Source organism: Echeneis naucrates, chromosome 4 (genome assembly GCF_900963305.1).
Source record: "Echeneis naucrates chromosome 4, fEcheNa1.1, whole genome shotgun sequence".
NCBI classification, from domain to species: domain Eukaryota; kingdom Metazoa; phylum Chordata; class Actinopteri; order Carangiformes; family Echeneidae; genus Echeneis; species Echeneis naucrates.
This window is the reverse complement of record NC_042514.1, coordinates 9,107,222-9,130,097: the sequence shown is the minus strand read 5'-3', so window position 1 is coordinate 9,130,097 and position 22,876 is coordinate 9,107,222. Positions and strand designations below refer to the sequence as shown.

Here is a 22,876-nt window from a genome sequence, read left to right as displayed (position 1 = left end):
GAACATTCCTCAGAGCCCCCTATGACGGGGTGAGCGGGATGAGCAACGGCAATGTCAAATAGGACATTGAAAAAGAAATGGGAGGTTCAAAAAGAGTTGGGCTTTGTGTAGGAAAAAAGGCAGACTAATGGTGAATGAGGGCAGGAATTGATCTCACAATGAATTCCTTTTGACAGCTAACAGGACCAGCCCGTTCATTCATGAGTGCCTGGGCATTTAGAGATAACGCAGAATTTAGTTAACAAATTTACATGCTGCTGTGGCCCCTGTCATCAGACTATTTACAGATTAATTTTATAAGAAAAGCTCAACAAAGCTTCTTCTCACAGAGATACTTCCTACAGCTTAATTTGAGATCTTTCTCCATTTCTCTATTGCTTAGATTTACAGCAAATAGAAGTCTATCACTCATTTGATCTGATATGAATGATCCATAAAGTGTATCAAAATAACATGGGTAGAGTTGTGGAGAATAACTTCATAGATGTGTAAGTCTTATTTAAAAGAGTGAACTTCAGAAGGTCCCTCTCTTGCTCATGAAAGTTCCCCTCATTTAAATTGTTTTCCATCGAAACTGCTTCTCGTCAGTCTCCAAAACTCATCTTTTGGCCACTCTGCAGACAAGATCTGCTCCGGCTGAGACAAGATCGGCCCTGATAGCAGTCGGTATTGTTTGTGGGTGAACCCCCGCCACACCCAAAGCACTCCCCGGAGGGCAACTGTGCAGGGGGCTCACCGCCAATGAGCTGTCCTGGGCTGAGCGCCTGCAGTAGGTAAGGCTGCTAAATCAGCTCTGCTGGGCTAACAGCAAAAAAGAAAAGGGGGTAGTCGGTCACAAAGTCCCCGGTCTCCAACCAGAAGCAAACAGTGCAGCGTCTGCATTAAACAAAGTCAGACTAAAAAAAAATAATCATATATCACAAAATGCGACCTCAGTGACTGGACTCACTGTTTTCTCAGGTTTGCAGATTAGCATCCCTGAAGTCCTGCTAGCTTGAATCGTTAGCTGTTAAGGGAGCGCACGGTTTGTTCCTCGCATGACATCAAACTCCTCCGTGCTGTTTCTCGGTGCTTAGTGTATCTTCACGTGGGCGGGCGAGAATTATATAAATGTTGTTTTAAAAACAAACTACATCCCGCAATAGATATTGGGAACCCCCCCCCCCCCACACACACACACACACACAACAAGAAAGGGAAAAACAGGACTAGTCCCCGTGGTTGCACACCCCCTCGACCCCTCCGCTCGATGGATGCCGATTTACTTTGATAAGGGAGCATCCCGCACATAAAAACAAACACACCCAAACCGTTTGTGGAGCTTAACGTTACGTTAGCTCTCTAACGTCGGCGGCTGGGCAAAGGGTTTTCTACATTATGTCGCAAACGAGAACCAACTTTGCCTCGTATTGTCCACAAACTCACCAAGGCTCGCCGTTGTCTTCTTCCCAGCCCTGTCCTGATATTCCAGTGCGGACATCGGAGGACAGCTAACAGTTTTCAGGCTAACGCTCAGGACGAGATGATGCGCCTCTCAACAGCTGTCCTCTGTTTTGAATGAGCTGAGGAGGCGGACGGGCGGAGCTTCCAGCGAGGGAGCAGAGCAGTCCGCCCATCATCCCCCGCAAGGTTAACTTTTTTACCCACACTTACCTTTTTGTCCGTGCGACTATCGTCTACCGGTTTGTGAAGCGGGGTCGGCAGAGAGCTGGACGGGTTGGACGCAGACCCCCCCTGTGTTGGGTAGTGACCCCGGGTTAAAGCGCTCTGTTGGGTTTAAAACAGGAATAAAGTTCATGTCCTCGATTCTGACTCCCTCTTGTGGTCCAACCTGTGAAACTATACAGTGTTGTGTCAACGTGTTTTCCGTCCAAACTCCTTTACTGTCGTGTAAAAAAATGCTTCTTTTAGACACTATCAAGCTCTACAAAGCTGCTGATTTTCAGTTCTTTAAGAGGTGCAGTCTCCACCGACCAGACTTTCCCATGGCCAATGACAAACACACACCAGAGTTCAGAAGAGTTACTGATGAAATCGTTAGCTATTTGGAAAACGCAACAACACACAATGATACCATACATAGTATTGTAGTAAGGGCGATGGACATGATAATCTGATGAGATTTCAAACTGCCCTTTATACTTTGACCTTGGGCGCCTGAACATTTCTATATAATATCAAAAGACACAGACAAAAGCTTGATAAATAACATGGCTGCATCTGCACCAACATTAATTTTTATTGCATTTACATTTTCTTTAACAAAATTGTCTAACCTTTACCAATACAAAGTCAAGTTTTCACAGCTCTCTGGATGGCACTGTCGACGGACTATAAATTAGGTTTGCAGACATCCATCCGACCATTACTTTAAAACTAACAAAAGAACTCCTCCAACCTTTGAACCCCCAGACCAGGTTTTGCCTCCAAAGCAAAACAATGATATGGTGATATGATCAAGTGTCACATTCACTCTCCAAATTTCAGTTGCCTTTCCTTCTCTAAACCGTGCAGCTCCCTCGCTCGATTCTTCAGCTCCTCTGCCTTCTTCTCATCCTTATCAGTACCATCCCCCAGTTTGTACATGCGACTCGCATTGGCACAGCCCCACACGTGTCCCAGTTCACAAGCCCTGTTGGCATATTTCAAAGCTAGAGTCATGTCTGGCGCCAGCCCCGTGGAATTGCCCTCAATGAATAAAGCACTGAGGTTAAAGCATGACGGAGCAAAGCCACCAGCACAGGCTTTCTCATAGTACTGCCGAGCTGCCTTAAGGTCTGGTCCTCCTTCCATAGCTCTACCATCATGGGCTAGCAAGCCCACATTATGGCAGGCATCTACAGACTTCTTTCCTCCAGCATTGCAGGAGCGCACAAAGCAAGCGTAGGCTGTTTTCAGACACTCTGTCATTCCACCTGGTGGAGAGATTTAGGATACATTTATAGTGTTGTTGATGAAAAGATGTTTATTCATCTTAGGCAGAAAATATCTCACTGTAAGTCATACTTTTAGTGCAACTATAAAAAAAACAGCAAACATATATATATATATATATAAAACACATAATATAATATTTGCCAGACAAACAAGCAAAATGCCAATACTTTGGACTTCTCTCTCATGTATCACATCAACATTTTGTGCTACTTTAACCTTTGATGGTTTTGTGAAATTATTTAATATATTAGCTTTTAAACAGCAACAAAATTTCCCAAAAACCAGAGAGAGTAAATAAGGGAACCAGTAAGTTAACACACAGATGTACCTTTTCCTGTGACATGGTAAGCTCCCAGTTTGTAGCAGCTCTCTGAATGTCTATTTGTCTCACAGTTATGTTTGAGGACCTGCGCTGCATTCTCATAGTTTTTCTTCACTCCTTCCAAGTATTCTGCGAGTCTTTGGCATCCTAAGGGGAAAAAAGACGTGATGTCAACATAACATGGAAAACAACTAAGGCAAATCCACCACGTTAGTTTGTGCTGTTTGAGCTTCAGCACCACTGGTCAGTGAACACCACAGGTTGTGTTACCTTCAGGGTCCTTCTCTTTGTAGCACTGGAAGCTGTATTCCACTCCCAGATTGTCCAAAAACTGCTTCACTTCTTTCTCATCTTTAAAGTTTACAAGTCCAGCCATATTTCAGCTCGCACTTCTCAGTTTTAGCTTTAAATGAATCGCCTGTGTTGATGATTTAGCATTTAGCCACAACACCCACTGCTACTTGTGACCTTGATGAGCGAGTAGATAAAACGATGTTACACAAGCGCCTCTTTCAAATTACGATGGTAGAGCGTCAGGGACGACTTTCCCAAACGTAACAAACGAAATAACAACGAGCTGAATAAAAATTTCTACAGGTCCTAATGGATTACTCTCGGGAAACACCAGAGAAGAGTACGCTCATGTGTCTTCCTGGTTTCATAAATCGCCCTGACAGGCTTCCGTAGTCCAGCCCCCCTCGCTCATGTACTTCCAGTGCGGTGACCTTTGTTTACGGTTCGTCTCGTCTAGTCAAAAATACACCCAGCAGCCCGCCATGAAAACTATATCTCCAATGGCCCTCGACTCGAAACTTTTGCTGTCACACCGATTAGCAGATATCTTTAAAACATGAGTTCCGCTTTCGCAGACCGCTGTCGACGTGTTTGTTCGGAGAGCGATCTTTCTCAACGGAGGCGACAACAAGTGAGCTAGCTAGCTGCTAACGCTGCTCGGTGACAGATTAGCATAACGCCGGACCCCACACCGACAGGTGAACACCTCAAACTGAAGCAGCTCGACGGCCCCCCACCTACTCAGGCGGTCGGTTTTCTGCTGTGGAAACACACAACACTCTGGGTTATATAAGCTAAAACCACAGTTTCTTTTTTTATAGCTATGACCATGGCCTGTAGTTTCCTCAATACGGTAAGTTTTGGTGTTGCCTCAGGTGAAATATGTGACGTGGTGTCGTTTCACATGCTCAAATTACTACTGCAAAGTGCACGTCGATTTACATGAGCAAACGTCGTGTCTGTCTTTTCAGGATGAAGCCTCTCCAGCGCCTCTGACAGACCTGTGTCTGACCTATGTGAGCCAGAATCTGGAGTATTTCTGTGTGAAACGCCCCGACGGCTCCCTGTGCTTCAGAGAGGCTGTACTCTTCCCGCAGGAGCTGGCAGATCAGCTGCTGGCCAAGATGGCCACTGAAGGTAAACCTGGGCCCACTTCAACACACACATGAACTGACGAGCTGATGTATGGTGTAGTTTTTGCATTCTTGTTGCACTGTACTGAGTGAGTGTCAGTGTTACATTTTAAGGGAAGGAAAAATGTGTGAAAGTATGTGGTCACCCAAACAGAAATCCTACCCTGGTAATTATTGTGCAAAAGTTCAAGGACCCTGCATGGACCCGACTTTTTCAAAACGTCATTATGCTGCAGGTCTGCTGAACGATAGCACGGTGGGTGTATTTCGGAACTGTGAATACCTGCGGCTGAGAAGAGCCTGCATCCGTACTGCTCGCATCTCTGCAGAGGCCTTTCAGAAAGCCCTGTGTCCTCACAGACTGTTGGAGCTGGATGCTGCCAGGGTCAATGCAGACCTCACTATTCATGATATTTTGCAGGGACTGGCCACCAATAAATACTGCCAGGTAAATTGAGTGTTAAATTGTGTTAGGCGGGCAAACTTTCTTCTTGCTATATTAAAACAAAGGTCTGTTGTTTGGTTTTCTACAACACCCTGCAGGAGTCTCTCCAGCGCCTTGGCTTAACGGGTCTCACCATGTCCTCTTTGGAGGAACCGATTCGGTATCGTTTCAGCTCTCTTCAGGGCCTTCGTTCACTATCTCTAGCTAATGTAGACTTCTATGACTCTGGGCTGGTTGATGTGTGTTCCCTGCCACGACTGGAGAGCCTCGATCTTTCCAACACTTCAGTCACCAACCTCAGTCCACTGCTGGGCCTGAAGGAGCGGCTGCGCTCACTAACACTGCATCAGCTGAAGAGGCTTGAGATGAGCACTGCTCAGCTGCTAGGAGTCATACGCCAGCTGGATGTATTGCAGGTTAGTGGGAGAGTGGAGCTGAGTTTGGTGCTGTGTGCCAATTGTTCAATTGGTTCTATTTGGTTATTATGCCTCAAGAAGGCCATTATGTCAGATTTCACAAGCCATGTTTGTTTGTTTTTAGCACCTGGACATCAGTGATGATAAGCAATTTACCTCTGATGTAGCTCGTCAGCTGCTTGGACAGCCAGGAATCCTACCTGCTCTTGTTTCCCTTGATGTGTCAGGGAGGAAACAGGTGAGTGCATGTGTGAGTTTGAATTTAAGAGGATTTCAATTAGATTGTAAAAACAACATACAGGCAGGTTGTCATTCTTTACGTTGGTGAATGTTGTAGGTTACAGATGCAGCTGTTAAAGCATTCGTGAAGGAGAGACCAGGGATGACTTTTGTGGGACTTTTGGCCACAGAGGCTGGTTTTTCTGACTTCCTTTCTGGGGAAGGAAATCTAAAGGTATTTAAAAAAAAATGTACAGACGTATTAAGATACTGTGTTTGGAAATTCACATTTGCTAAATTGTGTTACATATGGACAGGTAACAGGAGAAGCCAATGAGACACAGATCTGTGAGGCATTACGTCGCTACAGTGAGAGGGAAGGTTTTGTGAGAGAAGCTCTGTTTCATCTGTTCAGTCTGACCCATGTCATGGAGAAACCACGACCTGACATTCTTAAGGTGAACCAACATTATCATACTGCAAAGTGAAATCTATTTCCTTCCTACGTGTCTTAACAGTGTATAAAGACTTATCCTGCTTATGATATAAAAATCATAATGCAGTTTACCGTTTTTATCTGATAAGTGAGAGAGCCTCATTTCTTCTATAATATTTTGTCAAACCCTTCCAACCCCATTCCATGTATATACACTTCAAGTTCCTGCTTAATACAATATCACAATAAAATATTTTTTTCTTCTTTTGTTTGTTGTTGTTTTTTTTGTTTGTTTGTTTAGCTGGTGGTTTTGGGCATGAAGAATCATCCTGCTACTCTGAATGTCCAGCTGGCAGCAAGTGCCTGTGTGTTCAACCTGACAAAGCAGGACTTGGCAGCAGGGATGCCTGTTCGACTGTTGAGCACTGTCACTCAGCTCCTACTGGAGGCTATGAGGACTTTCCCCAACCACCAACAGGTAGTTTCACTCATGCACTTCTGTTTTGGTTGTATATGTCATTCATGCTGCATGAGTTACAGTCTTTGTCAAAATGACAACTACATTTGGCAGGCCCCCTCTTACCTGATTTATTTTACCATCAGATGGAGAAAAAGGGACTTTCTATAGTATAATTAATCCCACAGGTGAAATATTCAAATATCAGAACGTTTTCCATGACAGATCACCAAAATGGTTCTCATCAACAACAGACAAGTGGACTTTTTTTTTTTCTCTCTTGCTGTGCAGACATCTTTGGAACATTGTCTGATGTCACATGACAAGAGTAACAAGAATAACAAGCTCTTCTCCTCTCTTCACTTTTAATAGTGAATCTGCATTGAGCACCTACTTAGATTTGAACATTTTTTTAATATACTGAGCTAATATGCACTTTGCCTCTTCTGTCTAAAGCTGCAGAAGAACTGCCTGCTTTCCCTGTGCAGTGACCGCATTTTGCAGGAGGTTCCATTCAACAGGTGTGCACATTTCACAAAATGTTATAACAGTAAATCAGTGCCAATGGAAATAAAGTTGGGAAATAAAACCCAAACTTGACTTACTGGTCATAATGTGAAAGGAGTGGCAAGCTCACAGTTGATGTGATTTGGTCTGACTTTCGATTTTCAAGGTTTGAAGCTGCCAAACTAGTGATGCAGTGGCTGTGCAACCATGAAGACCAGAACATGCAGAGGATGGCTGTGGCTATCATTTCTATACTGGCTGCAAAGGTTCAGTCTTGCCTTATAATAAAAATATATGTGTCATTGTTTGTGAATTAATTGTACATTTTTTGGACTTAACCTTTTTAATATTTCATTTTCAAGTTATCCACAGAACAAACAGCTCAGCTGGGAGCAGAACTGTTCATAGTGAAGGTATAAATCTTGTCTCAGGCATTTTCTCTGCCACTGTTACTTATTTACCAAAAGGTCTATTTTCATTGGAAATATGTATTCTTGTTACCCTACAGCAACTGCTACATATTGTGCGCCAGAAGGCGACCCAGGGTGTGGTGGACGCCACTCTCAAATTCACACTGAGTGCACTCTGGAACCTTACTGATGAATCTCCAACAACCTGCCGCCATTTTATTGAGAACCAGGGGCTAGACCTGTTTATTAAAGTTCTAGAGGTAAGCAGAAATGAAATAAACAAAACAGCTTTGAACATGTGTTTGAGTGTGATGACTTGCTTCTGTTACTGTCTGCTCTAAGTATGTAATACTTTGGGGCAGGTTGACTCACTGCTGTGTTGTTTTTATACTCCACAACACGCCCACCCTCTTACCTACTCCTTTTCTCTGCAGTCCTTCCCCAATGAGTCTTCTATTCAGCAGAAGGTTCTTGGTCTGCTTGTGAGTTCACTGCCCTGCAATTACCTTTAAGAGAATCTGAATATTGAATAAATGTGCAATATTAAGGCAAAATTACTTCCCATCTACCTTTCATTGTCTAGAATAATATAGCAGAGGTCGGAGAGCTGCATGGAGAGCTGATGGTGCAGGGATTCCTGGACCACATTAGCACGTTGCTGCACAGCTCAGAGGTGGAAGTCAGCTACTTTGCTGCCGGTATACTTGCACATCTGACATCACGAGGAGAAGAGGCCTGGACGCTCAGCCCTGACCTTCGATCCTTGCTGTTGGAGCAACTGGTAGGAATGAGCTTCATTCATTACAGTACAGTACTCATAACATGAAAAGATAGTTTAAGTCTCATACGTTTGTGTTTCTTTAGCATGCTGTCATTATGAAGTGGCCCCCACCAGAGTGTGAAATGGTTGCTTACAGGTGAGAAGCGACTAGAATGAGTTGGACCTGAATCAATCCTATGTGCAGCCAAGTTGTCAGAATAGCATATTATATTCTCTCACCCTGTAGGTCATTTAACCCCTTCTTTCCTCTACTGGAGTGCTTCCACACCCCTGGGGTTCAGCTGTGGGCAGCATGGGCCATGCAACATGTCTGCAGTAAGAACGGTGAGACACAAGAGAAATGCTTCTGCATAACCCGAGATTGTTATGCAATCACAGTTGCAGACCCACCTACCCAAACCACTTACAGATCTGTTATTTTTAACCCTCCTGCAGCTGCTCGCTACTGCAGCATGCTGTTGGAGGAGGGAGGCCTGCAGCAGCTTGAGCGCGTTCATACTCACCCACAGACCCACAGAGATGTGAAACTGCTGGCTGAAAGCATTCTGGAGAGCCTGCAGCGTCACAGAGCCCGCACCGGACAGCCTGCACAGACACACACAAGTCGCCGACCCCCACCACAATAATCTCACTGGGGTAAAGGCACACTACAGGCCGTTTTTGCATCACAGTCTAACATTTCGAGATTTTTCATACTTTCCTTTTTTTTCTTTCAGAAAATAAGGCTTCCTGACCAAGAAGAGGACAGTTAAACGAGTCGCTCTCCTATTGGGGATTTCTTATGTGTGTGTGCGTGTCTATAGTATGCATATCTCACGCACAAACACACTTTATCAAGAATTCTCAGAAAGTCTGCATAAAGGGGTCTACATTAGGACAGAGACTACGCAATTCTTTGCACACTCACTAACCTTTATTTATTTTCTTTGTGTTTGTTTCTAAACAGGAATATTTCTGTGTGCTAAAAAGATTTAATTACAAAAAGCTGTTGGCCAGTTCAACTCAAATCTCAACATGAAGTTTGTTTTTCATGCTCTCCTATTTGTATGACTTTGGCATTGTGATGATTCCCCGACCAAAATATCAGTGCACACACACAAATCTGAGTTTGTAAGACTTTCACTCTCCAGCCTGAGGTATGTAACTGAGGCCTCTGGTTGCTTGAATTGGTTGATCTGCTCATTTAATATACGCATGATGCTGCTGTGAGCTAAAGCATGCTGGATTCCGTCTGAATGCTTGTTCATTTTTGGTATGCCTGCTTGTTTGTTTAATAGTGGTATTCTGGTAACTGAAATTCACACCTCTGGCTCTGCAATTCTATTATTTCTCTCCTCTCCATTTAGTCTTTTATCAGCTAACGCCTTTGATTTGATGTGACAGGACACTTGCAGAGGGTGTCTTCCGTGGTTGAAATACTCCACATGTTACAGATGAGAATTTCGATTATAGAGAAGCTGTACCTCTTTCTCTAAGAAGCTCTAATATTATCTCTTCTCTAAATGCTTTGACAGTCCTAAGTCATTAAGCTGTGTCAGTGGCAAATAAGCAGGGCTGTAAATCAGGAAATGCAGAGTGGGGGTCACATTTAGTTGATCTAATGCAGTCAGTTAAGTCTGGTTGAGTGCAAATGTCCTTTCTGGAAACAAATGGCAATAACAATGTGGTCAGTATAGTTATGTTGGATGTACAATAGTTGATTAGGTCACAGCCGTTTCTTCTTTGAGAAACTTGTGTATACTGGTATGTTAGTTGCACTTCCCAACTTGTCCAGGTGTCTTAAAGAGTGAGCCAGCATTTGGCTGTGAGCATGCGAGTATGTACTTCTGTACAAGTATCTGCATCGTAAAGAGTGTATCTAATTTGTACATAATAGAAAATGTAAGAGAAACAGTAATTGTTAGGACTGGTTGAACTGGTTGCATGGAAATTATTCTATTGTATGTTCCATTATGTGTTTATCTTTTTCAGTTTATCTGATTGAGAAATACTTCTAGAACAATGGGGGGGAGCCTAAGCACTGTTTACCCAGCGAGTTGTTGGAAATATTCAAGAGCATGTTTATCTGAAACCACTAAGGTGCCATTTTCCCGGGAAAACTTCTGTTGTTCAGAGAAGCCACCGTGTTACCTGTAACAGCTGAAACTGATGTCCATGTTCTCCCCCCTGCAGCTGTCATTAAGCCCCCATCGCCATTCTCTATGCAATCAAAAGTAATGTTGCAAACTTCTGTCCAACCCACAACACAACCATGACAGCACTTGGTTATGTCGTGGCTTGACACCGTGTGGGTTTTGGCCTCAGCAGAAGTAATAATGATGAGAGGTACCCAAGACTTCTAAACAAATTATGTCTGTTAAAGGAAATAAATCTAATATGTTGGACTAAAATGGTACTTGAAATTAGCTGTTAGCAAAAGACACATTAGCTCATCTTCTCAGTGAATTCTGGCCTCATTTTTTTTATGTAAAATACTTGATTATGAGCGTGCAAATAATGCACATGTCCAAGGCTGATCCCATCAGAACAAAGAGATGACGCAACTTGTTTTTGTTGTTTTCTATTGCACCAGCTGACATATTGGATTGTTTGGTTGAGGCCCAAAGGATCTCTTTGGACGAAAGCCAGTATGATTCTTAACAATTTCATTCAGATGGAAAATGCAAAATGTCAAGATACTGTATGTCTGCTACGACTGTGCCATGTTGCTGCTGAGAGTCACATTTTCAAGTTTGGAAAAATAAAGAATGTACATTCCCATAAACTGGAGATGACACTTGTTTTTTTTTTTTTGTTTTTTTTATTCATTCAGTTACTTCCCAATATTATCAAATGTCTGACTAAAAGTGTACACGGCCTTCCCTCTTACATTTGTCTGATCAGTCTGATCATAAACATCACTACTCTAGTTGACCTTAATAATCGTGCCGACATTGCCTTGACACTGGGAATAAAGTAATATTAATTGTCTTTTAGGCATAAGATTATAGAGCGATGTGCATCAGTGCAAGAGAGAAATTAATTTACTCAGTCTATTCCCCAATGTAGCGTGGAGGTCTCTTCTCTATGAAGGCAGTCATGCCCTCCTGCCTGTCCCGGGTGGGGATGACCTGAAAGGAGGGCAAGGGTTACAGGAAGTCAACAGTGGGCAGATTATATGACTGCAGACAGCCTCAGAGGGTTTAGACAGAAACTACTGATAAACTTCGCCTATACCAGGAGTCGGCAACCTTCAACATTAAGAGCCATTTAGGTATTGTTCCCACCAAATAAAAGCCATCTGGAGCCACAAAACCTACTTTAGCTCACCGGGGGTCGAGAGCTCAAAAACCACCAGCCTGTCGGCAACAGGTGATGCAAACGTGGGACGCATATTTCAATCAACAAAATTTTTTATTTTTTTTATTGTTTATTTCGATGTTGCAAGATCACCTAAATCTCTAGAATCATAGCTATTACTTTGAAAGAATAACTAAATAGAATAAAATGTATATAAATTAAATAGCTATTATTGATTCATGTTATTTTCTCAAAGCCACAGGGAGCCACGGCAGAGGGGTGTTTTTGAATTCGGCTTAAACACTGGACGTCTTACCCGAGCATAGCACATCCTCTCTATAGCCATTGCTGAACTGATGTCAACCTAGAAGAGATTGATTTTAGTCACCACAGTCATTGATGGACGATAATGGGAAATCATGATGTATGATTCACTGTGTACCTCGACTCCTCTGTTCATTGCCTCTTTTGCCATCCGCACAGCAATAGGAGCCTTCGCAAAAGAAATGAAACACAAGGTTGAAGGATGATGACTTTGACCTGAGACCCTGCTCAGAAAATGTAAAAATGTTGAGGAACAACCAGAATAAGACATTATATAACAGCCTTTTCCCTAACGCAGCACAAACAGCCACTTTAGACTGTAAATTCAGAACCAACTAATATAAGCCCAATACATACTGTATGCACTGAGCAGACTGAAGACGCAGTTTTGAATGTCACCAACACAAACGATGCAATCTAACTGAAAAAGGCGACCTGATGGCGACCCTGACAGAGCTTACATTAATTATGTATACATTGCAATGTGAAGTATTTGCATGTATGAGTCATCTTTTGCCAAGTGAGCACTGATAAAGTCTGTTGTTGGACCTCATTTACTAATGGAAAAAAAAAAAAAAAAAAAAAAAAAAAAAATCACAATTTAGTTTTATTCTGTAGCTAAGTTGACAGAAAAACAAGGCGTCTAGAAATATCAACTGCAAAGTGTGCATTGAATGCACTTCCCCATCCCTAAAATTCAGAGCACACGTGGCTCATCATCTCCTACATCCTTTCTCATTTTCATTCAGTGTTAACTTTTGTCAGTCATTCAAACCACACCAACATGTGCATGTTCCTGTGTGTGCGCTGAGCTATTTGTGGTCTATTTCTCCACTTGACTGCCACTCTGGCCCTGCCACACTATAAGCGTCTCAACTGGAGTGAAAGAAATATGGAACGACAGATGCCTAGAGAGAGGAAAAAGAGGGTGTGATAGGGAGAAAGTCGGGGCGAAAAAAAAAAAAACACCAAGAAGAGCAGGAGACAGAATGAAAAAAGGCAGGCAAGAAGCAGAGGAAGAGGAGACAGATATAGGAGCTAGTTGCCGCCTGGAGGAGGAGGAGGGCGATGAGGAAGGAGGATGGATTTATCATTATCTGAGCAGTAGCAGAGTGAAAACGTGTGTGATTGTTTTCTAACCTGGGGCAATATCTCTCTGGCCAGACTGAGCGCCTCTCTGTAGGCAGCGTCTCCTGTCTGGTTCTGCTCTACAGCTATGTTTACAAGCCCCATCTCCAGAGCTCTCTGTCCTCCCACACGCTTACCTGATAACAGACAGACAGACAGAGAGAGAGAGAGAATGTGATATGTGAAACCTTTGCTGAACGACACGCATCTTGTGCCTTTAGCAACATGTCAGCGTTTCTGTAACTCCACCTGTGAAGATGAGCTCTTTGGCCAAAGTCATGCCGACCGTCCTTGGCAGCCGCTGACTGCCCCCTGCAGGACAAACCACTTCAAGGTCAACAGCGGCTTTGACTTTTAACTAAGACATTCAGCGCAGTCCAAGGTCATTTTTGTGACCTTTGTTCATCTTACCCGCCCCTGGTAGCAGCCCCCGCGTGGTCTCAATCAGACCCATCTGTGCCGAATACGCTGCAATATACACACACATGCACAGAGGACAGTTGAAGGTCTGAGCTGTTGAGTGCCATTAAGCTATGGAGGGCATAAAGTCTGACTGATGCCTCTGTCAACGCAATACACGCAAACACCTGCTCACCTACCTCATCAGCCCTCAGCCAATCACCAAACTGCCAGGACCAATATAACCAATCACGTTCAGACTCAGGTTCACGAGCAGCTGTGTAGTTGTGTCTGGCCTCACCAGCTATTATTAGTCCCTGAGCTCATCAGTAATGGTTAATGGTGGGTGAAAAACACACGTTTTCAAATGTCAACTTCTCAGAAACTGCATCAGACCTGTTTTTAGTCTGACCGCTGAGCGTTTAAATGGTTTTCAAGTCATTAACCCCTTTTAATATGATTTTATAATGAAAGATCATTTCCTGTTAATGGTAAATGTTTCCTCGGTCCACAAAAAAAAAAACACAGAAATCTTTGAGCTGTAACACGAAAATAGAAACTCTTTAATTAGTCTCCTCTGAAATTTGTCTCTTTGACAACCAAGAAGTCTGAGAGATACTGAACCAATGTTCCACAAGCCAAAACATACAAAGCAAGTTTTTTTTAATTAATAACAAATTATTTTGTTGATAAAAATGCAAATGTTATAATACAATAGTTTAATTCATCAGTAAGGCATCATCTTCAAACATCTTGTTTTGTCTGTTAATTCCAAAGGTTTCTGAAAGAGTTTTTACTAATATGAAAGAAAAAAAAGTTCTCCCATTTGAAAAACGAAAAATTTTACAATGTCACGCACTTTTAAAAACGATAAAAAAAAATTATTCAGCTATGATGCCGATTAATTTGCTGCAAATGGACCGATTGACAGCTGGAGAAACAAACTGCTCTCTCACAGCATGCACATTTCTGCCGATGTTTCTCTCGGAACATACAAATAATATATACAAAACACCAGCCTGATAACTAGACCCTTTAAAACTATTTAACACTGACTCATGAGCCTTCATTACAGGTCACACACATCTATCATCGTTGGGAAAAAAGTTAAGATAGAGACAAGCAACATTTTTCTCACAGAAATCTGTCTTCTTAATTTCTTAGCTTGTTTATCAATCTTACACCCCCTCGGAGGGACACAGACTGTCTTCACTCACACTGATAGTTGTCAGTCTGAGTGGACGTTGCTATCTGCTCCAATGTCCTGTTTGGATCGGACTGCTGATATTATATGATTAGAGCTATGACAGCTGTGACGTGAACTTGACGTCGCCTCTCCAACCTCATTAATGTCACCAGAATGTGGCATTAATGGGCAGACTAATCTAGTTCTGCCCTTGCAGGTGATGGACTGTCACTCACCTGCAGTGCGGAGGTCGCAGGCCAAAGCTAGCTCCAGTCCACCTCCCAGGGCAACACCTTCCACAGCTGCGATGGTTGGCACGGGCAGCGATGCTACGATGGGTGTTACGGCAAAGAGCGCACACACACACACATTCAGGGTGGCAACAAAGGTTAGAAAAACCATTCAACCATCCATCTGTTCAATCCCTCACCTATCTGAGTCATGAGGGAGCGAAGGCCGTGAACAAACAGATCCGACTCAGTGTTGTTCATCAGAGCTCTCTCCTTCAGGTCTGCACCTGCACACACACACACACACCCCCTTACACAACATTTGCTCAGGTTTGGATGGCAGATGCCAGCCAGCTTGGAGACATCTCTAAGAGGACACTAACCTGCACAGAAAACCTTTGGTACCAAACTCCTGAAGACAACCACACGCACTGCTGAGTCATGGGACAGAGTGGACACCAGCTCCCTCATCTGCACTCACAGAGCGGTCTGTCAGTCATGCTGTGTGTGTGTGTGTGTGTGTGTGTGTGTGTGTGTTGTAGAGGTCTGTTCACCTGTGAAACAAACACATGGCCCAGGGCGTTTCTTGCCTTGTGTCTGCACATCAGCACCTCCACAATCCCTGTGAAAGAAAGAAAGAGAGAGAGAGATTCATTTCCATGGATCTGATCAGCTGATTGCTTTTATTATTGATTTCAGCACTTCATGTTTCCTTCAGTTGCCACAGTTGTTAGTAAAACAGATCCCAGAGCTGATTTGTACCTCACAGACCAACTTCCTTCCAAAAATGCCCCCACCTGTGGAGATACAACCTGTTTTTTCTGCAACAACACAGAAAATCGCAGCAGACTCCGGTTCTGTTTTATGGAGGACAGTAAGATTGATGAATGACTGTGTGTGTGTGAACTGGAAGTCAAAATAACGTCGTTACCTTCGTCTCCTCCCTCTAACCGCTTTAAATCCACCTCCACAGGGTCCCCCGTCTCCGTGTGCTGCCCCCGGCTGTGTGCGCCACCGCAGCCCGGTGAAAGGCGACCAGTGCCGGCCGCGGTCCGCGCTCCGTCCCGGAGGAGCAGGACGGCTCCCAGGCCCCGCCACGATGAGCAGCTCGGCCCGGACAGTCGGCTGATGAGCGATGTCATGCTGTCTGCTTTTGTTCCGATTAGTTTCCAGAAACAGGAAGACCTGCGAACTTTCAGGAAGTCTGGAGCATGTTTCTTCCTGTGAGAGGCGGGACTTGGCTGATCCTGATCCGACTGTCAACCCGCAGAAACAGCACCTGAGAGCTTCATACACAGAGACAGGTGCACCCACTGACACCCACAGACTGAAGGATGGCACCCACTGACACCCACAGACACCCACAGACTGAAGGATGGCACCCACTGACACCCACAGACTGAAGGATGACACCCACTGACACCCACATACTGAAGGATGGCACCCACTGACACCCACAGACTGAAGGATGACACCCACTGACACCCACATACTGAAGGATGGCACCCACTGACACCCACAGACTGAAGGATGGCACCCACTGACACCCACAGACACCCACATACTGAAGGATGACACCCACTGACACCCACATACTGAAGGATGGCACCCACTGACACCCACAGACTGAAGGATGGCACCCACTGACACCCACAGACACCCACAGACTGAAGGATGACACCCACAGACTGAAGGATGACACCCACTGACACCCACAGACTGAAGGATGACACCCACTGACACCCACATACTGAAGGATGGCACCCACTGACACCCACAGACTGAAGGATGACACCCACTGACACCCACATACTGAAGGATGGCACCCACTGACACTCACAGACTGAAGGATGACACCCACTGACACCCACATACTGAAGGATGGCACCCACTGACACTCACAGACTGAAGGATGACACCCACTGACACTCACAGACTGAAGGATGACACCCACTGACACCCATAGACTGAAGGATGACACCCACATACTGAAGGATGGCACCCACTGACACCCACTGACATCCACAGACTGAAGGATGGCACCCACTGACACCCACAGACTGAAGGATGACACCCACATACTGAAGGATGGCACCCACTGACACCCACTGACATCCACAGACTGAAGGAAGGCACCCACTGACACCCACTGACATCCACAGACTGAAGGATGGCACCCACTGACACCCACAGACACCCACTGACACCCACATACTGAAGAATGACACCCACTGACACCCACAGACTGAATGATGACACCCACTGACACCCACATACTGAAGGATGGCACCCACTGACACCCACAGACTGAAGGATGACACCCACGGACACTCACAGACTGAAGGATGACACCCACTGACACCCACTGACACCCACTGACACCCACAGACTGAAGGATGACACCCACGGACACTCACAGACTGAAGGATGACACCCACTGACACCCACTGACACCCACTGACACCCACAGACTGAAGGATGACACCCACTGACACCCACTGACACCCACAGACACCCACATACTGAAGGATAACACCCACTGACACCCACAGACACCCACAGACTGAAGGATGGCACCCACTGACACCCACAGACACCCACAGACTGAAGGATGACACCCACTGACAACCACAGACTGAAGGATGGCACCCACTGACACTCACAGACTGAAGGATGACACCCACATACTGAAGGATGGCACCCACTGACACCCACTGACATCCACAGACTGAAGGATGGCACCCGCTGACACCCACAGACACCCACTGACACCCACATACTGAAGGATGGCACCCACTGACACCCACCGACTGAAGGATGACACCCACTGACACCCACAGACACCCACTGACACCCACTGACTGAAGGATGACACCCACTGACACCCACAGACTGAAGGATGACACCCACAGACTGAGGGATGACACCCACTGACACCCACAGACTGAAGGATGACACCCACTGACACCCACCGACTGAAGGATGACACCCACTGACACCCACAGACTGAGGGATGACACCCACTGACACCAACATACTGAAGGATGACACCTACTGACACCCACAGACTGAAGGATGACACCCACCACAGCCCCCAGACAGCGTTTATCACTGAAGGAAAAGTTTTAACTACTTGGTGTTGGCCACTGTTTGACTCAGCAAAACTCAAAGTGAAAGTTTGACCAATTTCTGAATCCTCCACTTCCTCAACACATCATTTTTTTCCTCTACACACACACACACACACACGTTGGTGGCCTACTTCTATCTTTGTGAGGACTTTCCTGACACAATGCATTCCCACTACATGAGCTGAACTTTAGCAATCAGATCAAGGTACTTATACTCCTCACACACACACACACACACACGCTGTCACCCAGCCTGCCCTGTCTCTGTAGTGTCCAGTCCAGAGACTTTGGACGGACAAAGCAGGTTGTTGAGGTAAGGTTTTCCATCAGACTGCTCACGTCTAGCCAGGCCATGCATTATTGAGCAGTTCTTTACAGGTTACACAAACACACAGACAGTCAGGTCTGTGTGTTTGTGTGTGTGTACACACACGTGATCCCGACTTTATAATAGGAATGGATTATTTATGATATATGACAAAGACATTTCAGCAACAAAACACATCAGATTTAATTTATTTAACCGATTGCTTCTCCTCTGCCACAGCAAGCACATTTTTGTTTTAGTGTTTCCTTTACTCTTCCTAATTATAATGGATGAAAATAACCCCGGGCAGTGCAGCATAATCATTTGTAATTGAGATGTAAATGTATTATAAGTACAGAGTGTAGGTGGCTGCGTGCGCTGCAGGGTGTTCAGGATGATGTGATTAAACAGAGACAGAAACTATGGCCACAACTGTGCACATCCATATTAATAACAAGGAGCAGTAAGAATGAACGAAAGAATGAAAGGATGGGAAAACCGGGTGAGATGTTTAAAGAGAAGATCAGGGGTGTTTTCTTCTCGTGTGCCGTGAGATGGAAAACTGTTGGTAGATAGCTTTCACTGCTTGAGTGACAGCAACTGAGCCTTGTGGACTGTGACTGAAGGAGACAGTTTGTCCCTGGACTCAGGACACTCAGGGTTGATGCACGTCACAGCTGGAACAGAGACTCTGAAACACACAGGCTGAGTTGTCAGTTGAGACATCAAGAAGGACAAAGAAGGACAGAGGATCTCTTCGGTCTTGTGGGTTGTACGACTTGTGTGCTGACTTGGAAAAGGAGAGCCCTGATAAACTGGATAGATTCAGCTCTCCCAGACACAGTTTACCTGATGCCCAACCACTCAGCATTCCCCCTCCCATCCTGCAGGGGTCAGCCTTGGACCAGAGAGTTGACTAGAGGATTGTTGACTCTATCCTGTTGCTCTTCTGCTCCTTTTTCCTCAAACTTAGTCACAACTTAATTTGGTGGTACCTTGTAGGTTCCCTCTGTCCTCAGGTAAGGCATTGTTGACAATATTCTTCTTCCCCGACAATCTCCTCCACAGAGCCAGCGTGGACTGCAACAGACCAGCTTCAGTCTCATTGAAGCCCAAGGCTGGGGTGGTGAGGGGAGCCCTGGTGATGGGGCACAAGGTTGGACACGAGTCAGAGAGAGTAAGTGGCATCCTGTTACTGTAGCTGTCCGTCAAGCGCGGGATGGCACAGCTATCTGCTCCGGGCGTGTGCAGTGTTTTTGACCTCTGTGTCAGACACTTTATCACACAGACATACTTCAAACTGCCACACACAGCTCTCAGTCTACACCTGTCACCTGTTAAAATAAATCACTAGACTAGTTTTAAGTTAAGTAAGTTGCTAAATTACAACAGCAGTTGTGAGACACTGCCATGTTTGGTCTCATGTATTTATGAATGTGACCATGTGTGTGAATCAACATCATTTGAAGCAACCTAGTGACTATTAGGGACGCATGTTTATAATCATATGTTAATCAATATGATTTCTAAAAACAAGTTAAAGAGAAAGTCTGCTGATATTCTCTCTGTATTTATTGCATCCAAAGCCTGATTTAGCTTTTTCCTCAGTGCCATTGTTGCCAAAGACTATAAGAAACATCGAGTGACATTGAAGCAGATGTTAATATTCTTCTTTATTACAATAACAATAGGCACTGTGGTTTATTTTTACGCCGTATCACATTCACCATCCTGCAGTAAATATTCACTGGAGCTCCAAATGTGTATTCATTCACAGCAGAAAAAATATTCCCCAATAAATGCAACTATTACTACTGTTTGACTAAGATTTGTTACAAACTATGATGTCCAGCTGCTTTTAAGAAAATGATTTCACATTCTTCCAAAATGAACGTGCATTTGCATGACTAATTTATTAAGACAACATCTTCAGTGACTTAGCTCGAGGTTGAAAAGTCACAGACAGGCAGGAGAGAATTTAGAGGTAGAGTCATTTTGTTTGTTTTGGTATTTTTGTGGCATTTAGCTGACAATAGTGAAAATACAGAAACTTGCTCATTTCCCTCCAGGCTGCTCTGTCCCTGCTGGAGTTGTTTTTTTTTTTTTTTTCCTCAGTAATGATATATTTGACATCATGTCTTTTTCATGCACAGGACTTGGCCAAGTGTAGATCAGCATTTTTGTAGCTTTCCAAAGACATTATAGGCCATTTTTTTCTCTATCCCCAATGTCCATACACACCCACACACAAACACAAACACACTGCCTTATGAAGAGACAGTGATAGATGATAGTAATCTTGCTTCAATTACATTAAAATGATGGAGCTGGTTTTGAACTGAAAAAAGAGCTACAGCCTGAAAGATAGCAAAGCAAGACAGGAGAAGAGTTACAGCCGTACCAAGCCACGGGCTTCGAGAGGCAAAGAGTTATAGCAGCTCCTGATAGAGGACTTAAGGGCCAGAGTTCAGCTCCGACTGAATGCATTCACTGCTGTCGAAAACTTTCACGTGTCATTATTTAGTAAAGGGCCACAGAAGAAAGACTAGAAGAGGTGAAGTAATGTGCATGAAGCAAAGGTGATTGGCACCACTGATGGTTCAGGCCACCCCCACCTCCACTCACATCGCAGATCAGACCCAATGTCTGCCAGTTGACAGCTGACACTGCATAAAGCCTTATTAAAAAATAAAGATGTTTCCCTGCTCAGCCTGCTCCACACACCCCACACACAGACACACACACACACACACACACACACAGTCACTCACAACTATCCCTTCATTTGGTACATCCATGCAGACAAGCATGACGTAGACTTGTATTACATACACATGACCATACAATATGTGACATACAAAGACCTCCATATATCATGTATCCATGGCCAGCAAATGTGTGAACTCACACACACTGTGTGCGCATGGATAGACACAAGCACCTTTGGAAGATGACACCAATTGGAGCAGTCAGGGAGAAAAGTTACATTAATGACGCTGATTGTCCGGCTTTACAGAGGCAGTTATCTGTGAACACGATCCAGCATAGCCATTTAGACAGCAAACCCATGACAGAGGGAGCAGACAGAATCCGACACTGATCAAATAGGCTCATTTTCCCCCAGGCTGCTATGTCCTCAGCTGAGCCTTCCTTCCATAACAATATATCAGACTGAGGATAGATATTGATGCCTGACCACACACTCAAATGAAAGATCAGATCTGTAATGGTTTACAGCCTGTTATCCATGTGAGCCCTCATTATTAAGCTGTGCCCCCTTCGCACAAAATGTTTACCACTAAATGAGAAGCTGAGACGAAGACGTAGTTTCCCTTCTAATTAATGACATTTCATTCAAAATAAAAGTATAAAATTTCAAAATATTTTAAAATATAAATAAATAGTTTTTTTCTGCACTGGTAAACGTCGAAGCTCCATTAGCTGCTGACCCCCAGAACAAAAACCACAACTTTAAGGGGTTAGTTTGACATTTCAGAATTTGCTTATTTGCTTTTTTCTTAGGAGATAAGATGACAACACAAGCACATCTGTGCACTAACTAATGAAGTGGAATTTATTCATCAGCAGGTTTGATAGTCACAAAACTGCTCAGTTTGGATGAAATGAAGGCTGCTGGAAGCCAGGTTTTGTTAGCCTTTGAGGGAGGTAAGCTGCCCAGTATTTGAGGTAAGCAAAAGCCAAGCAGCTGCTGGCTGTTGCAGAATAATTATAATTCAGACGTAACTCCCTGAAACTGCTGGCAAGAAATACAGGAAACACATGTGAAACTGTTCCTTTAAATCAGAATTATATAAAAATTAGGAATGCAGCATAGAAGCTGGAGACGTACTTGGAGTGACCTCTGTGTGACCTCTGTGTGACCTCTGCAGGCTTGAAATACATCTTGTATACTGGTAGAGCACATTTTAACCCCTAAACTGGCCTAGTCTAATTCCTGACACTCAACGTCATGGAAAACCAGAGGTTGGGGTGACAGCTATGCCACCATTTGGAATTACAGCATAATATTACTGTTTTTTACCCTTTGTCCTAATTCTAAAGTCAACCAGCTGCCTTTCTTTTACTGAATGACGTGGTAATGAGACTCAAGAGGCAAGTGTCAACACGCTGTCTCTAATCAAGTCCAATATTCAGATCACTGTACTTATGCCAGTGTAATGGTGAACCCACCATCACTTTACATGCAGCTGGGGGACAGAATGAGGGGAAATTATCCAGTGAACCACGTAAGGCCTGTTTGTGTGTGGGTGAGAGAGAGAGAGAGAGAGAGAGAGAGAGATTTCTGAGTTTCTCCGACTCTAAATCTGGTGAGAGTGCACACCTGGTGACGTCACAGCCGCTGCAAATTGCCCCCTCGTGTGAAGTCACAACACACACAGCGGGCTACTTCTGTGTGTGTGTGTGTGTGCGCGTGGAGCTGCAGTGAGAGCGCGGATGGAGAGGTGGAGAGAGAGAGCATCGCCACAGCGCGGCACCGAGCCTCTGTCTGTCAGAGCCGTCTGAGCGCAGCGGAC

The 22,876-nt window shown here is 44.4% G+C and overlaps 4 protein-coding genes across 7 annotated transcripts in view; 1 reads left to right on the top strand and 3 right to left on the bottom strand.

The window, feature by feature from the left end:
- ralgps2 (Ral GEF with PH domain and SH3 binding motif 2) overlaps positions 1-1,544 on the bottom strand; it is a 64,841-nt gene extending 63,297 nt beyond the window's left edge. For 2 of the 3 annotated variants that reach the window (XM_029499357.1, XM_029499358.1), the window contains exon 1: positions 1,426-1,544. The gene's annotated coding sequence lies outside the window, so the exon portion shown is untranslated. The remainder of the gene's footprint in view (positions 1-1,425) is intronic. The other variant, XM_029499359.1, reaches the window with a different exon arrangement.
- A 683-nt stretch (positions 1,545-2,227) lies between these two features.
- Positions 2,228-3,916, bottom strand: coa7 (cytochrome c oxidase assembly factor 7). The gene is made up of 3 exons (XM_029500719.1): positions 3,530-3,916; positions 3,266-3,406; positions 2,228-2,915 (listed from the first exon to the last, which is right to left on the bottom strand). Exons 1-3 carry the CDS (start codon positions 3,633-3,635, stop codon positions 2,470-2,472), a joined length of 693 nt encoding a protein of 230 aa, XP_029356579.1. The 5' UTR covers positions 3,636-3,916; the 3' UTR covers positions 2,228-2,469.
- A 75-nt stretch (positions 3,917-3,991) lies between these two features.
- On the top strand, positions 3,992-11,126 carry zyg11 (zyg-11 family member, cell cycle regulator). The gene is made up of 18 exons (XM_029499989.1): positions 3,992-4,406; positions 4,525-4,690; positions 4,923-5,134; positions 5,230-5,547; positions 5,672-5,785; positions 5,885-6,001; positions 6,084-6,224; positions 6,504-6,680; positions 7,116-7,180; positions 7,333-7,432; positions 7,529-7,579; positions 7,675-7,836; positions 8,011-8,058; positions 8,160-8,357; positions 8,441-8,493; positions 8,584-8,681; positions 8,793-8,993; positions 9,074-11,126. Exons 1-17 carry the CDS (start codon positions 4,377-4,379, stop codon positions 8,981-8,983), a joined length of 2,241 nt encoding a protein of 746 aa, XP_029355849.1. The 5' UTR covers positions 3,992-4,376; the 3' UTR covers positions 8,984-8,993; positions 9,074-11,126.
- An 11-nt stretch (positions 11,127-11,137) lies between these two features.
- On the bottom strand, positions 11,138-16,172 carry echdc2 (enoyl CoA hydratase domain containing 2). Of its 2 annotated transcripts, XM_029499991.1 has the most exons (11): positions 15,835-16,170; positions 15,458-15,525; positions 15,287-15,374; positions 15,104-15,190; positions 14,910-15,002; positions 13,500-13,556; positions 13,338-13,400; positions 13,101-13,225; positions 12,079-12,129; positions 11,953-12,000; positions 11,139-11,467 (listed from the first exon to the last, which is right to left on the bottom strand). In XM_029499991.1, the coding sequence occupies exons 1-11, from the start codon at positions 16,043-16,045 to the stop codon at positions 11,390-11,392; spliced, it is 969 nt and encodes a 322-aa protein (XP_029355851.1). In that variant the 5' UTR covers positions 16,046-16,170; the 3' UTR covers positions 11,139-11,389. The 2 variants fall into 2 exon arrangements, with proteins under 2 accessions (XP_029355852.1, XP_029355851.1); XM_029499992.1 differs by lacking the exons at positions 13,338-13,400; positions 13,500-13,556 and having other exon boundaries at positions 11,138-11,467; positions 15,835-16,172.
- Between the last annotated feature and the right edge of the window lie 6,704 nt (positions 16,173-22,876).

What these genes read in the sequence shown, in the direction of transcription:
- coa7 (XM_029500719.1), bottom strand. Translation starts at nt 3,635, where the DNA reads ATGGCTGGACTTGTAAACTTTAAAGATGAGAAAGAAGTGAAGCAGTTT. An exon ending in CAAAGAGAAGGACCCTGAAG is followed by an intron (nt 3,407 to 3,529) that starts GTAACACAACCT and finishes TTTTCCCCTTAG; the next exon opens with GATGCCAAAGACTCGCAGAA. An exon ending in TTACCATGTCACAGGAAAAG is followed by an intron (nt 2,916 to 3,265) that starts GTACATCTGTGT and finishes TCTCTCCACCAG; the next exon opens with GTGGAATGACAGAGTGTCTG.
- zyg11 (XM_029499989.1), top strand. Translation starts at nt 4,377, where the DNA reads ATGACCATGGCCTGTAGTTTCCTCAATACG. An exon ending in ATGTGTCAGGGAGGAAACAG is followed by an intron (nt 5,786 to 5,884) that starts GTGAGTGCATGT and finishes TGAATGTTGTAG; the next exon opens with GTTACAGATGCAGCTGTTAA. An exon ending in CCTTGCTGTTGGAGCAACTG is followed by an intron (nt 8,358 to 8,440) that starts GTAGGAATGAGC and finishes GTGTTTCTTTAG; the next exon opens with CATGCTGTCATTATGAAGTG.
- echdc2 (XM_029499991.1), bottom strand. Translation starts at nt 16,045, where the DNA reads ATGACATCGCTCATCAGCCGACTGTCCGGGCCGAGCTGCTCATCGTGG. An exon ending in CAATGAACAGAGGAGTCGAG is followed by an intron (nt 12,001 to 12,078) that starts GTACACAGTGAA and finishes AATCTCTTCTAG; the next exon opens with GTTGACATCAGTTCAGCAAT. An exon ending in AGAGGATGTGCTATGCTCGG is followed by an intron (nt 11,468 to 11,952) that starts GTAAGACGTCCA and finishes CCCTCCTTTCAG; the next exon opens with GTCATCCCCACCCGGGACAG.